This window comes from Pelodiscus sinensis, chromosome W (assembly GCF_052426305.1).
Source record: "Pelodiscus sinensis isolate ZL-2025 chromosome W, ASM5242630v1, whole genome shotgun sequence".
Lineage (NCBI taxonomy): Eukaryota > Metazoa > Chordata > Testudines > Trionychidae > Pelodiscus > Pelodiscus sinensis.
In genome coordinates this window covers 10,130,442-10,144,724 of record NC_143084.1, presented here as the reverse complement: position 1 = coordinate 10,144,724, position 14,283 = coordinate 10,130,442, and the positions used below count along the sequence as shown (strand labels likewise).

General features: G+C 50.6%; 1 protein-coding gene across 14 annotated transcripts in view; it reads left to right on the top strand.

Annotated features, from left to right (window-relative positions):
* The window catches only part of LOC102445074 (ataxin-2-like), a 257,980-nt gene that overhangs the window by 31,360 nt on the left and 212,337 nt on the right, over positions 1 to 14,283 (top strand). For all 14 annotated transcript variants that reach the window (XM_075914768.2, XM_075914775.2, XM_075914776.2 and 11 more), the window contains exons 3-5: positions 9,512 to 9,571; positions 10,667 to 10,738; positions 12,993 to 13,143. In XM_075914768.2, coding sequence (XP_075770883.2) covers positions 9,512 to 9,571; positions 10,667 to 10,738; positions 12,993 to 13,143 — 283 coding nt within the window. The remainder of the gene's footprint in view (positions 1 to 9,511; positions 9,572 to 10,666; positions 10,739 to 12,992; positions 13,144 to 14,283) is intronic.

Sequence of the window (14,283 nt, the reverse complement as noted above, 5' to 3'; positions counted from 1 at the left end):
GATTTTATTTGATAAGGCACTCATGCCTCAAGACATGGGCTCTACGAATGCTGGCTTTGATGTAGGGAGGGGATGGGCTCCCTCCCCAAAGGGTAGCCCTCCCATGACGGAGAAACCCTCTCCAGCCAGGTCCCTGCCTGTTGTCCCGCAGAAGCGGGTAAGCACAGGAGACAAGCCGGGCACGTCTGGCTCCTCTACAGGCACGGCGCTTGTTTCAGGCTCTAAGAAGCCGACCGGCACTGCACCACGCTCCCGACCTCCTACCACACCGGAGTGCCACCTTAAAGAGTCTGCCCTGCCGGCACCGACAGCCTCCGTGCCGCTTCGCACAGCTGCAGCCCCCCCCCCCCCCCCCCCCCCCCCCCCCCCCCCCCCCCCCCCGGAGCTGTCCTCAGCACGGCACCGGAGCGCCGCCTTAAAGATTCTGCCCTGCCGGCACGGGCAGCCTCGGTGCCGCTCTCCTCACCTCACACGCTCCGCAGGCGGCTGCTGCTCTGTCAGCACACCTGTCTACTTCAGCACCTAGGAAGGCAACTTCCAAGTCTCGCAGGCACGCTGCTTCTCCTCTGCCTTCTCCAATAGCTTTGCCTGGGCCATCCCTGCAGCACCATTCCTCTGCACCTGACCTCACCAAGGATCAAGAAGCTCGTGCCCGCAGAAGTCTATCACCGTATTATCGCTATCGTAGGGAGTCTGGCTGCACATACTCAAGGCATTCTCGACCGTGGTCTCCTTCCCGATATCTGCGCTCCCCTACACGTTCACCACGCCATGCATATTACATCAGGTATGCCAGTGTCATATCTTCTCGACACTCGTCTCCGGGGTGCTCAGATCGTCACTACATTCATTATGACAGACCATACTACTATGTGTCAACTCGTCACAGTCACTCCTGCTCTCATCGGAGATCACCGTGCTCCTGCCGCTCTGTTAGCCCGGCTTCTCAGCATATTGAGCCCAGGGTGCGATCACCTACTCATCTACCACACCCTCCAAGGAGTCCAGATCCGCAGCATGGCCATTCGGACCCCGAGGAGGGACAGATTTCGGACACAGAGACGGACGTGTCAGCTAATGTGCATTCATCATTTCCTTCACCAGATGATGCTGTGACCTCAGGTGACACCTCGCCACCGGATGATCTCAAAGAATTCCAGGACCTTTTAAAACGTGTGGCGCAAAGCCAGGAGGTCCAGCTGTCCGAGGCACAGGTAAAGCAGCATAAGTTGTTGAAAAATTTGCACCCCTAGCAACGGCGCAGGATTGCACTTCCAATTGACGAGGCGATTATGGACGTGGCACACAAGATCTGGCAGACTCCCACTTCGATCCCGCCTACTAGTAAAAGAGCAGATTTAAAAAATATTTTGTCCCATCAAAAGATATGGATTTTCTTTTCAATCATCCTCAACCCAACTCTTTAATAGTGGATGCAGTACGCCATAAAAACAAGACATCTCAGTTTAGAAGCTCACTCCCAGATAAAGACACTAGAAAACTTGATCTATTTGGGCGCAAGATGTATTCATCATCAACCCTAATGCTCAGGATTGCAAACTATGCTGCTCTTCTCTCGAATCATAATTTCGACAATTATGCCAAATTGCCCGAACTGATGCAGCACCTCCCTGAGGCTAAGAGACCTCTGTTGAAAGCGATAGTCCAGGAGGGATACACCGCCTGTCGAACATCGCTCCAGATCGCCCTCGATGTCGCAGATACAGCAGCACGTGCCATGGCAACAGGTATCGCCATGTGCAGGGCTTCCTGGCTGATGGCATCTGGAGCACCTAAGGAGCTCCAGAATAAAGTCGAAGACCTCCCATTCGATCGTAAGAGATTATTTGCCACCTCAACAGATGACGTCCTACATTCCGGTAAGGACTCACGCACCACTTTGCGGACGCTGGGAATATATCCTCCTCCCTTTAAACGTACTATACCTTTCAAAGGAGGTATGACTACACATTCCAGAAACAACAGCAGCCTGTGCCCGACCAACCTCGATTTAGGCAGCGTCCGCAGCGTAAGCGCCAGCAGTCAAACCGTGCGCCAGCTCGGGCTAGCGCCAAACAGCAAATTTGACTCCTGTGTCGAGGACGCGATCACATCTTCAGTGCTCACGGTACAAAAAATCCACCAACATCCTTCTCTTCCACCATCGCCTGAGGCCTTATTACCACCACTGGCTCAACATCACCTCAGACCAATGGGTCTTGGAAGTAATAAAGTCAGGCCTCACCATACCCTTCATCTTCATGCCTCCCACTACCCCACCCACCCTGTCCCTCTTCAGGGACCCATCCCACGAGACTCCGCTCCAGCAGGAGGTTCATCATCTTCTTGCCATTGGAGCCATAGAGTGCCCACAAGATTCAGGGGCAGAGGCTTTTACTCTCGATACTTCCTCGTCCCCAAGAAATCCGGAGGGTGGAGACCAATTCTCGATTTGAGACGTTTAAATCGATACATCAAGAAGCAACGCTTCAAGATCACGCTAAGCAAAATCATACCGTCACTGAGCAAAGAAGATTGGTTCGGAGTCCTCGATTTGCAGGACGCATATTTCGATACACATAGCGCACAGACGCTTTCTGCGTTTCGTAGTCGGGCAGGAGCACTACCAATACGGAGTGCTGCCTTTCGGTCTGGTTTCCGCTCCCAGGGCATTCTCCAAAACCCTGGCAGTAGTTGCCGCACATCTTTGCAAAATAGGGGTTTCGATCTTCCCCTACTTGGACGATTGCTTGCTCAAGGGCCGCACTCAGTTGGAAACTCTCAACATGCTCACAGTAACAAGGAATCGCTTGAATTCCCTCAGCTTAATTGTAAATATGGAAAAGTCACGTTTAGAGCCGACCCAGACTCTCACGTTCATAGGAGCTCGCCTCGACTCACTCTTAGCACGAGTGTATCTACCTGCAGACCGTTTCCAAGTCATATGCGACCTGGTCCACACGGTATCGCTTTCTCCGACACTTCCCGTGCGTACTCACCTTCAGCTTTTGGGTCATATGGAGGCCACCACAATGGTGGTTTGCCACGCACGGCTACATTTTCGTTGTCTCCAGCACCGGCTGTGCTCGGTATACAACCCCGCCAAACACAGCATTCAAAAGCGTGTGGTGTTGCCTACCCATGTTCGGAATTCCTTGCGCTGGTGGACCGAACCCAGGAACATGCTGGCAGGTGTCCCCTTTCACCAAGCCCAGCCCTCAAAGCAGATAACGACAGACGCCTCGCTCACCGGTTGGGGTGCGCACATGGGTACGTCTACAATCCAAGGTTGGTGGTCCAAAACAGAAATGATGCTCCACATCAACTTACTGGAGCTCAGAGCGATATTCCACGTCTGCAGACACTTCAAACCTCACATACAAGGCACAGTCACCAGGATCCTTACAGACAACATCGCCGCAATGTTTTATGTCAACAGGCAGGGTGGTGCCAGATCCCACTCCCTCTGCGCAGAGGCAGTCCGTCTATGGACCTGGTGCAACCACAACGACATTACCATCATCGCATCGTACCTGCCAGGAGTGAGCAATTCTATTGCAGACTCGCTGAGCAGATACTTCCCACACAACCATGAATGGGAGATCCAGGCGGACATGCTTCAATCTATTTTCCACCGCTGGGGTCTACCCGCCATAGATCTTTCCGCTACTTCTACCAACACGAAGTGCAAAGTGTACTGCTCCAGAGCAGGGATTGGCATCCACTCCCTGGGGGACGCGTTCCTTTTCCACTGGGGGAGGTTGCTACTGTATGCATTTCCCCCCGTGGCTCTAATTCCAAGAGTACTGGAGAAAATCGTGGACTGCCCGCCTCCCACCCAGCAGTCTAAACAGCAGTTTTGAAGGTGTGCCTGAGGACCCTATACCAGCCCCCGCTATCATCTCTCCCTTTGGAGACAGGTTGTACCATTTTTTCCAGGCCTGGGCCCGCATCACCTCCGACAAGTGGGTGCTAGGCCTGGTAAGGATGGGTTACTCCATCCCTTTTATGAGTTTGCCCCCTTCCCTCCCTCCCAGTCCCTCTTCAGGGACCCATCTCACGAGGCCCTTCTGCAGCAGGAGGTCCTCTCGCTCATCGAGAAAGGAGCGGTAGAGAGAGTTCCGCCTCACTTGGAGGGTAGGGATTTTTATTCCCATTATTTTATTATCCCCAAGCTGAAAGGTGGACTCCGGCCTATCTTGGACCTCAGAAACCTTAACAAGGTGATAAAGAAAATGAGGTTCAGGATGGTAACATTGGCCTCCATCATCCCAGCCCTAGAGGTAGGGGACTGGTACGTGGCCCTCAATTTAAAGGACACCTATTTTCATGTGGTCATACAGCCAAGTCACCGAAGGTTCCTCCGATTTGTGGTGGCTCAGAACCATTTTCAGTTCACGGTTCTGCTGTTCGGGCTCTCCATTGCCCCTAGAGTGTTTACAAAATGTATGGCAGTGGTGGCAGCATTCCTCAGAAGGCACGGGGTCCAAGTTTTTCCGTACCTGGATGACTGGCTCATCCGGGGCCGGTCAAGGGATCAGGTGCTAGCCCATATAACATTTACAAAATCCCTCTTTGTGGAACTCGGGCTACTGATAAACGAGGAGAAATCTGTTAACTCCTTCTCAGAACATAGAGTTTGTGGGAGCCTACATAGATGCCACGAGAGGAAAGGCGTATCTCCCCATGGCCAGGTTCCAAGCTATGGCGACCATGGTGCAAGACCTTATGCTGTCCCGCTTACAACGATCTGGACTTTTATGAAGCTTCGTGGACATATGATGGCCTGTACTAACGTGGTTCGCCACGCCAGGTTGAGACTCAGACCCCTACAAGCCTGGCTGGCGAGGTTGTTCAACCAGGCCAGGGCTCATTGGGACTCCATTCTGTCATTGCCTCCGGAGGTAGTGGCCTTTTTGCAATGGTGGACTCGACAGGAGGAGGTGTGCAAGGGGGTCCCCTTCCTGAGCGAGGTGCCCTCAGTCAGACTGATAACAGATGCCTTGGACGAAGAGTGGGGCGTTCACTTGGCGCACCACAGGACGCAGGGTTTGTGGGCCCCTCGTGAGAAGGGCTTACATATAAATGTCAGGGAATTGAGGGCTGTCAGAAGGGTGTGCAAGGTCTTCCTAGCCCAACTCTCAGGGAAAACGGTGTCAGTGCTGCTGGACAATACAGCAGCCATGTTTTATATAAACAAGTGTGTGTGTGTGTGTGTGTGTGGGGGGGGGGGGGTCTGGCTCGCTCCTCTCCCTTATGTCAGGAAGCTGTTCTCCTTTGGGAGTTCTGTATAGCCCACAACATTCATCTCCAGGCAACGTATCTGCCGCTTCGCAAGAATACATTGACGGACACGCTAAGCCAGTCATTCAGGGCCCACGAATGGTGCTTGAAGGATGCTGTCCTTTTACCTCTCTTCCAGAGGTGGGGTCATCCCCAGGTGGATCTGTTCACCACAGAAGTGAACAAGAAGTGCCCCCGTTATTTCTCGTTCCTGGGCCTGGGGACAGGGTCCAGAGGGGATGCCCTGGTCATCGATTGGCCTTGGGGCCTGCTGTACGCATTCCCCCCCCCCCATTTCCCATTGTTCCCAGGGTCCTAGCCAAGACCAAGCAGTTCAGGTCCCAGGTCATCCTGATAGCCCCGGACTGGCCCAGGCAGTTCTGGTATCCCATCCTGCTGGAGATGGTACAGGACGAGCCGCGGCCTCTCCCGCCCACTCAAGACCTGGTCACTGAAGCCTGGGACGGAGGTCTCCTGTACCACCCGAACATCAGGTCCCTCCACCTTACAGCCTGGCTTATCCGTGGTTTACAGAGCCAGAGCTTGGCTTGTTCCGAGGGTGTGCAGGCGGATCTGCTGGGGAGTAGAAAGCCAGCTACCAGGTCATCCTATGCAGCCAAATGGAAGAGGTTTTCCCTATGGGCAGTCAGTAGGGAGCTAGACCCTTTTCTGGCCCCGGTACCGGTTATCTTTGACTGCTACTTTGAGCTGCGTCAAGTGGTCCTATCTACCTCTTCAATCAGGGTCCAGTTGGTGGCCATGTCGGCCTTCCACCTTGGGGTTGGCGGCAGATCCCTTTTTACCAACCATGTCGTTAAGAGGTTCCTCAAGGGTCTAGATAGGTTGTTTCTGCACGTGAGGGCACCTGTGCCTCAGTGGGACCTTAATCTGGTGCTTACTAAGCTTATGTCTCCCCTGTTTGAGCCCTTAGCCATGTGCTCGCTTAAGTACCTGTCGCTTAAGGTGGCCTTCATAGTAGCTATAACCTTGGCGCGGAGGGTGTCCAAGCTCAGGGCTTTTACAGTAGAACCCCCGTATTTGGTATTCTTGGCAGATAGGGTCAGGCTGTGTCCGCACCTAGCCTTCCTCCCTAAGGTAGTCTCCTCGTTCCACATGTCCCAAGACATTTATTTACCTGTTTTCTTTCCAAAGCCCCACCACTCCCCTAAGGAGCAGGCCTTACGTTCACTGGACGCAAAAAGAGCGTTAGCCTTTTACATAGATAGAACGAGGCACTTTTGCAATTCATGTCTGTTTATTTCTTTTGTGGAAAGAATGAAGACAGTATCGGTCTAAAGACTGTCCTCTTGGGTTTCTTCGTGTATCCGGGAATGTTATATTCTGGCACACAGGGAGCCGCCCCATGTTAAGGCTCACTCCACTAGAGCCCAGGCGTCCTCGGCAACTTTTGTGGCACGAGTTCCAATAGTTGACATTTGTAGAGCGGCCACGTGGTCCACTGGTCACACGTTTATGGCGCACTATGCTATTACCCAGCAGGCCAGGAATGATGCTGCTCTGGGTTCCGTGGTTCTCAGTTCAGTTCTGTAAACCTTTAAAAAAAAAAAAAAAAAAAAAAAAAAAAAGAGTATGGTCATAATTTAAGTACCTCAGATGAGTTGTTTTATTATGTTGAATAAATTTATGGCTGATTTGTTTATGGCCATCGTGCTGCGTTGTCCTTAGGAGTGCATCTCCGACACCGCCTCCATATGGTTTTAGCTTGGGAGTCACCTCATTTGAATGCACGTGAGCAATCACTCGAGGAAAAGACGGTTACTTACATGTAACTGTTGTTCAAGATGTGTTGGTCATGTTCATTTGATTTCCCCCCCACCTCCCCTTTGTCGGAGTCTCCAGCAAGAAGGAACTGAGGAGGGGGAGGGCCGGCAGGGGTACTTATGCTCCACTATAGCGGCGCCACTCCAGGGGGCGACCTGCTGGCCTGTCGGGTAGCGCTGGGGGAAAAAACGCTCTGGAAACCGTGCACGCGGCATGCGCACACCTCATTCGAATGGACATGAGCAACATATTTCCAAGAACAACAGTTACAGGTAAGTAACCATCTTTTTTTTTTTTTTTTTTTCTTACTAACCGGTATTGGTTCATTTTTGTGTCCTGAGAGGTCTGTCTGTCTGACTAGGAGTCAGCTACCACAGACTGCAGCTTGTTTTCTCTTTTTCTTGTCAAGCTCTTTGGGGAAAAGAGCTTGAGATACCCCCTGAGGTTTTAGGGAGGAGGTTTCCCAAGTGATCTCTTCCCTGGTTTTCTTGGAATACTTGGGTGGTGGCAGCAGATATTCCCCAAAGTCTGGATATTAGGATGGGGGGGGAGTTTTTTGTACCAAAGCCTGTAGAGATAAGGTTTTGGGGTGCTTTTGTGGGCCCCCACTTCTGCATTTGTTGTGCCAGAGTGGGGAACAGCCTTGACACGGGCGTCATGCACCTTCTCCGACCAGCCGACAAAGATGTCTGAAAACTGTCCGCGGTGGTCGACCGAGGCCTGCAGGACCATCAAAAAGTCTCCCTTCCAGTTGATGTACTGAGATGCCTGGTGGTCCGGATGGGGATGAGGGTGCCGTCAATAGCCCCCCTGCAGTTGGGGAAGCCCATGGCGACAAAGCCGGCGACGATCGTTGCTGAGGTGGATGACACTGTGTAGCACGACAGTGTTGATAGACCTCACAAACAAACAAACAAAAAACCCCAGAGAATCAAAGCGGTCCCCGAGCCCTCCCCCCACAAACACCCCAGGAGCCGCCCCCTATGGAGCTTGCCCCCCTGGCAGGGCTGTGTGAGGGCGGGACTAGAGAACTGCCTGGGGATGAGGGCTTCCCCCCCACCCCCAATGCCCCCTTTCCCTAGGGTCCCCCTTTCCAGTACTCGCACCCTCCCCCGCCCCCGGACTGCAGCCCGAGAGCACCGTGCCTGCATGATGAGGGCCCCGGCGGTTAACTTCCCCACGCCAAACTGGTTCCTGACGGATCAGTAACTGTCCAGCGTGGAGAGCTTCTGAATCATGATGGCGACCCACTTCTCCAGGGGGATGGATGGGTCTTATCTCCGTGTCCTGTCGTGTAAGGGTAGGGGCGAGCCAGGCACACAGCTCCAGGAATATCTCCTTCCTCATATGGAAGTTCTGGAGCTACTGCTGGTCGTCCCACCACACCATGACGAGCTGGTCCCACCAGTTGGAACTGGTGTCCAGTCGCCATAAGCGATGCTCCACAGTGGGGTGCAGCTGGAAGAGCTGAACTCCCAGACACATATTGAGGGTCTCCTCAAGCAGCTCAGGGTCATGTTCCTGCAGGTCCTGGAGGGCAGCCTGCAGAAACTGCAGCATGACAGGGGCCGTTGCATGCCCAGAGGCAGCTCTGGCTCCATAGCAGGGTGTGCTGTGGTATCCAAAAACAGGGCAACCAAAGCGCACAGTGGAAATGCTTTGCTGTCCCTCAGAGAGGTAGGCAAGCAGGAGAAGAACCTGAGAAACGCCTGTACAGGGGGCGTACCTTGAAGCATGCATCTCAGACAGCAGCTCCAGGAAGTCACTGGTGACCTAATGCCCTGCCTGAACTGGTTCCAGGTGGCCTTAAATGTGGGATAGCATCCAATCAGTGTGGCCTAATCACTTCTAGCTACCTTGAGCAGGACGTGTGAGTCAATCCTGCCCATTCCCTCCCATCGATTGTTCTTACTAAACCCAATTTATAGCAGAGAGAGACTTGGTTGTTCTAATAATATTTACCAATTGATTACGTATTGTGTAGGATACGTCAAATGCCCAATGCCCCTATTTGGGGTACATCCTGCTACTCAGGATGTTACTGCTATGTGCGCAGTTAACCGTTTCATGGCTGCATCTGTACTTTTTGCTTATCAGAAACAAGTACCAGTACAAGGCTGCTTGTCCTGTGTTCTTGACGTGGTCTCATGTACCAGGCTTAATCTGCTTTGTTATGCAAAACAGTTCCTGACTTTCGGGCCTTGTAACAAAACACACAGACGTCAGACTTGAGCAGGCCAGAATTCCGCACTTTGGACAAGGCAGACATCACCATTTATTGCCAAGGCAGGGTAGTGCAGGCTCCCCTACAACAAGGTATTTGATCTACATGCTCTTACAAAGTAGTAATATTTGAAGCTGGGAATTCTTCCATAACCTCATTTTAATTGTTGTGGTTAAATAGTTCTACTTTTTTGCTTTCTGATACAAACTTTTTATCTTTCAGATTTCTTTTGATGGCATCTATGCAAACATGAGAATGGTTCACATACTTACATCAGTTGTTGTAAGTTATCATATGACCGGAGTGTAAACATCTCTAGAGATGCTGATACAGAATTAATTATAAAATATTAAACTAACTGCAGCTTAATTGTGAGCCTTTAAATTAGAACAGTGGCTATCTTTTGCCAGGATTCAACTATGAAGAACCATAGTGCTGACTGTTTTTAGTTTAGAAAGTTGCACATTGCTTATAATGAACTGTATGTTTCTTCCCACACCCCTACTTATTTTGGCTTTGCCATCTTAGGGTGTGTCTAGACTACAGGTTTTTTAAGAAAAAAAAGTGACCTTTTTTCGAGAGAACTTCCCCTGCGTCTAGACTGCTGCTGTGTTCTTTTGAAATTTAATCAAAAGAATGCGGCAGTTTTTTCGACTGTGGTAAACCTCATTTTAAAAGGAAGAACGCCTTTTTTCGAAAGTGCTCTTTCGAAAAAAGGCTTTCTTGAATGTGAACAGGGCTTTTTCGAAAGAGCATCCAGACTGCCTGGGTGCTCTCTTTCAAAAAAGCGGCTCGCTTTTTCGAAAGAAGTGGTTGCAGTCTAGATGCTCTTTTTCGAAAGAGGCTTGTAGTCTAGACGTAGCCTTAGATAGATTTTGAGTAAGTGAAACAAATGTCAGTTTAAAACCTAAATCTGAATACAGTCCACCCAAAAAGTTATGTTTTTAAGAAAATGCTGACATGGTAAAAGTAAGACGCGAATCACCCAGGCCAGTCCCACATTCTTGCTGCTAGATACTTTGGGTAAGCTTTCAGCCTTCACCCTCTCCTTGCATGCACATATGTATGCGCGCAGTTTGCTCTTGCAAACACTTGCATGTGCACTTGAACAATTGTAACACTTGTGTGCCATAAATGTTTGAATGGACACCTGCAGACACCATTAGGACAAACTCTTCAGTGCACACAAGGGTTTGGATATGCAAAGCATAGGCACATGTTTGTGAGTGTCTGGAAATAGTGAATGGTAAAGGCCTGGATAAGAATTGAGCTCTTCGCATTAAATACACAAAAACACAAGTAAAGAAGAAAGCACACACAGATGTCACTTGACAGTCTTTACGTCAAAGTGCTTGTTTTTTTTCTCTCACATTTTAGGGATCCAAATGTGAAGTACAAGTGAAAAATGGAGGTATATATGAAGGAGTTTTTAAAACCTACAGTCCTAAGGTAACTTTTTAGCTTGCTTTTTCTTTCTACAAAGCTCACAGATTTACTACTCATTCATAGAGTAAAGCAAATAATTCTTAATAGGGATGTAAAGGTTTAACTCCATGGTCACCAACCAGTCGATTGCGAGGTGTTTCCAGCCCCTCCCCTGCTTCCTCCACCCCCAATGAGGAGACCACACTGGCGCTACAGCCTCCCGCGAAAATGGAGCTAGCTCCAGCTTCCTGTGGCATTGGGGGGGAAGTCCTGCGGCTGCGCGCCGCATCCGGCTTCTCGGGAAGCATGTATGCTGCTGCTCCTCTCTTCATAATAGTGGGTAATAGTGGGCGTGCTTCCTGAGAAGTCAGATCTGGCGTGCAGCCGCGGGACCCCCCCCCCCCCCCAACTCCACAGGAAGGAAGGCAGCACAGGGAAGGAAGGGAAGACAAGAAAGTGCGCGCTCTCCTTCCCTGCTCACAACAGCGTGCATGCTTTCTTGTCTTCCCTTCCTTCCCTGTGCTCTGGGGGGGGTGCATGTTAAGATGGCAGCACAGGATCCGGAGCGTATGGATTTTTAAAGGAGACCCCCACGGATCCTGCCCCAGAGAGCCTCATCCCTGGAGACCCCCAGGTACCAGCTGAGCTGCCCCTGCCCCTCTCCCCTGACCAGACTCCCTCCCCCCCCCCCCCCCCCCCCCCCCCCCCCAGCACCCTGGCCAGACATCCACCAGCACCCTGCTCCTGCCCCCTTCCTCCTGGCCGGACACCTATCCCCAGCTTGCTCCTGTACCCTATTTTCCACTCAGATTCCGCACCCCCATCCCTATCCCACTCACTGGCAGCTCTGTCCCGCACACTGGATCCCTCATTTTTGGCACCACCTCAGAGTGTAGAGGGGCCCACAAAATCCACTAACCCTGGAACACCAGAAGAGTTCATCTGGCCTGAGGCCTTGAACCTCAGTCCTACCTCCCCCCACCCCTACATGGGGCTGGAGTACCAGGGGAGTGAGGTGTTTCAGTTGGGGTCACATCAGTGAGGCTTGGGGGGTTTTGGAGGGGTTGATTTTTTTGCATCTCACTTGTGTGGTCCCCGACTGATTTTTCTAAGGGTCAGTGGCCCCCGACCCAAAACAGGTTCCCTGCCCCTCCCATAAATAAAGACAATGCTGAAACGTTTTGTGTTGGACATAGTATTTTATTTAAAAATGAAGCCTGGCCAACAAGCCCCCATCTGGCTGCAGCATAACACTCCTGTACCACCCCCAGACCCCAACCCTGAGACCCTCATACACCTGAACCCCCTGTCCTGTGCCCCCCCACATCCCCAGTCTTCTGCCACAACACTCCTGCACCATCCACACACCACAAATCTGTGTCCTGAGCCCATCATACTCCCAAATTCCCTGCCCTGAGCCCCTCATACATCCCAACCCAAACTCCTGCACCCTCACACCCACAAGCCTGCGGCTTGTTCAGCACCCCAGCCTTCCACCTGAGCCCAACATTCCTCAGCCTGGAGCCCCCTCCCCAAGCCAGCATTCCTTTCTCCGCCTGCACCCAAATGCCCTCCCAGAACTTGCACTTCCCACACCCAAATCCCTTATTTCCACCCCAGAGCCTGCACCTCCTGTCTCAACCCAGTGAGAGGAGGGGGATGGGGAGCGCGGGGCCTCAAGGAAGGGGTGGGGTAGATTTCGGCTTGCCCTGACATTTAAAAAGTGATCTTGGGTGTAAAAAGGCTGGAGACCTTACTGGCATGCTTACTGGGATAACTGATTAACTGGCGCCCAGGCCCAACCAGAGCAGCCTGGCCGGGCCATGGGTGGTTAACCTATAGTTTAACCAGTTAACATATTACAGCTGGTCCCCGAGTTGCGAACGGTCAACTTACGACTGTTCGCAGTTACGACCAAAGCTGTCATAAATGGCGGACCCCGAGTTACGAACGCGATCCGCACTTGCGAACATTGTGGTCGTGTGTAATTCAATGGGGTCCGACTTACGAACGAACCGAGTTACGACCAATTGCTTGGTCCGTAACCGGTTCGTAAGTCGGGAAGAGACTGTACATGGGATTTTACATCCCTAATTCTTAAGTTTATTCAGATCTAGCCTCTTTCTGTTGGGGAATTACCCATAAGCAGTTTCGTTTCAATAAAGTTACTCAGTATTTGACATATGCCTGATACTTGTTGAAATCTTGTTACGTAAATTAATGAGTCATTAATTGTTCAATTAAATATTTAGAATTAAACTTGTATTTTTAATATTAGTGTGATTTAGTGCTTGATGCTGCTCATCGAAAAAATGCAGAATCCAGTTTGGGGCCAAAATGGGAAGATATATTAGAGAGTATCTTGTTCAAGTCTTCAGATTTTGTTATGGTGCAGTTTAAAGATATGGATACCAATTATGCAAGAAGAGGTAAGTTTCTGTGTTTTAAATGGCTTTTTAAAATTGGGTTTAGCTTTATATCATAAAGGTAATCATTTTAATTCTTGATGCTTTGGGTTAGGCTCTGAAAACCACATGTAAGCACCTGAATAAGACACTTCAGAAAAGCGGAGCATCTTTAGATCTTATTGACGTCAGTAGGAGGTGCAGGTGCTCTGCATCTTTTTTAAATCAGTCCACTTTTTTTTTAGATGCTTAAATAAATAAATATATCTATTGAACCCTAACTTTACACACTGAGATTTAAAAATTTGGCTTAACATTGCCAGTAATTTTTATGCTGTCTGAAAAGTTAACTTCCGAAAGTGTTAACAAATGTTATGCTACAGGTTCTCTAGAAAATGAGGGAATTTACTCACGGAAACTGCTTAATTTTCTTACAAATGTGGATGGTTTGTTTGTATTTGCTTTAGTAGGCACTTGAATGTTACATGAGAATTCATGAATACTTCACATATTACATTACTTCTGGAATAACGTAATGCATTTTAAAGTCTTCTTAGTCAGAAGTTAGGATTTGTCTCTGAACATGGTTGCTTAAAAAGAAGTCTCTCTTCAAAATCCTAAAAACTGCTGCAAACAAGTGGAGAGTAAAAAGCTCAAATTGAGTGTTTTTTTCCCTTAGGAAGAACCAGGGATGTGAACAAGTAGTCGACTAAATAAGCAGGAGCTTATCGGGTAGCACTATCAACTACTTGCTCCCCCCCACGTTGCTGCTCTGCACTCTTAAAGGGACAGAGAGGAGTCGGCACACACAGATGCTGACTCAATGTCTGGTCTCCCGCTGGGTCTCAGGACGACCCTCCTCCGCGCTGCCACTCTGCATTCTGAAAGGGACAGAGCAGCTGCAGCGGGTCCTGTGCAGCACAAGCCCCTGCCCCATCCCCTGTTGACATTCTACATTTTTAAAGGGACAGAGCAGCGGCAGCTTGTCCTGTGGATCTCTCTCCGCACAAGCACCCCTCCCCCCCCCCCCAATTCCCCCGTTGCCACTCTGCGTTCTTAAAGTGAGAGATGGGCTGCCGCTTCTCTGTCCCTTTAAGAATTCATAGTGGGAGCGGGGGGGGGGGGGGCGGGGGGGAGGGGCTTGTGCTGAGACACCTACAGGAC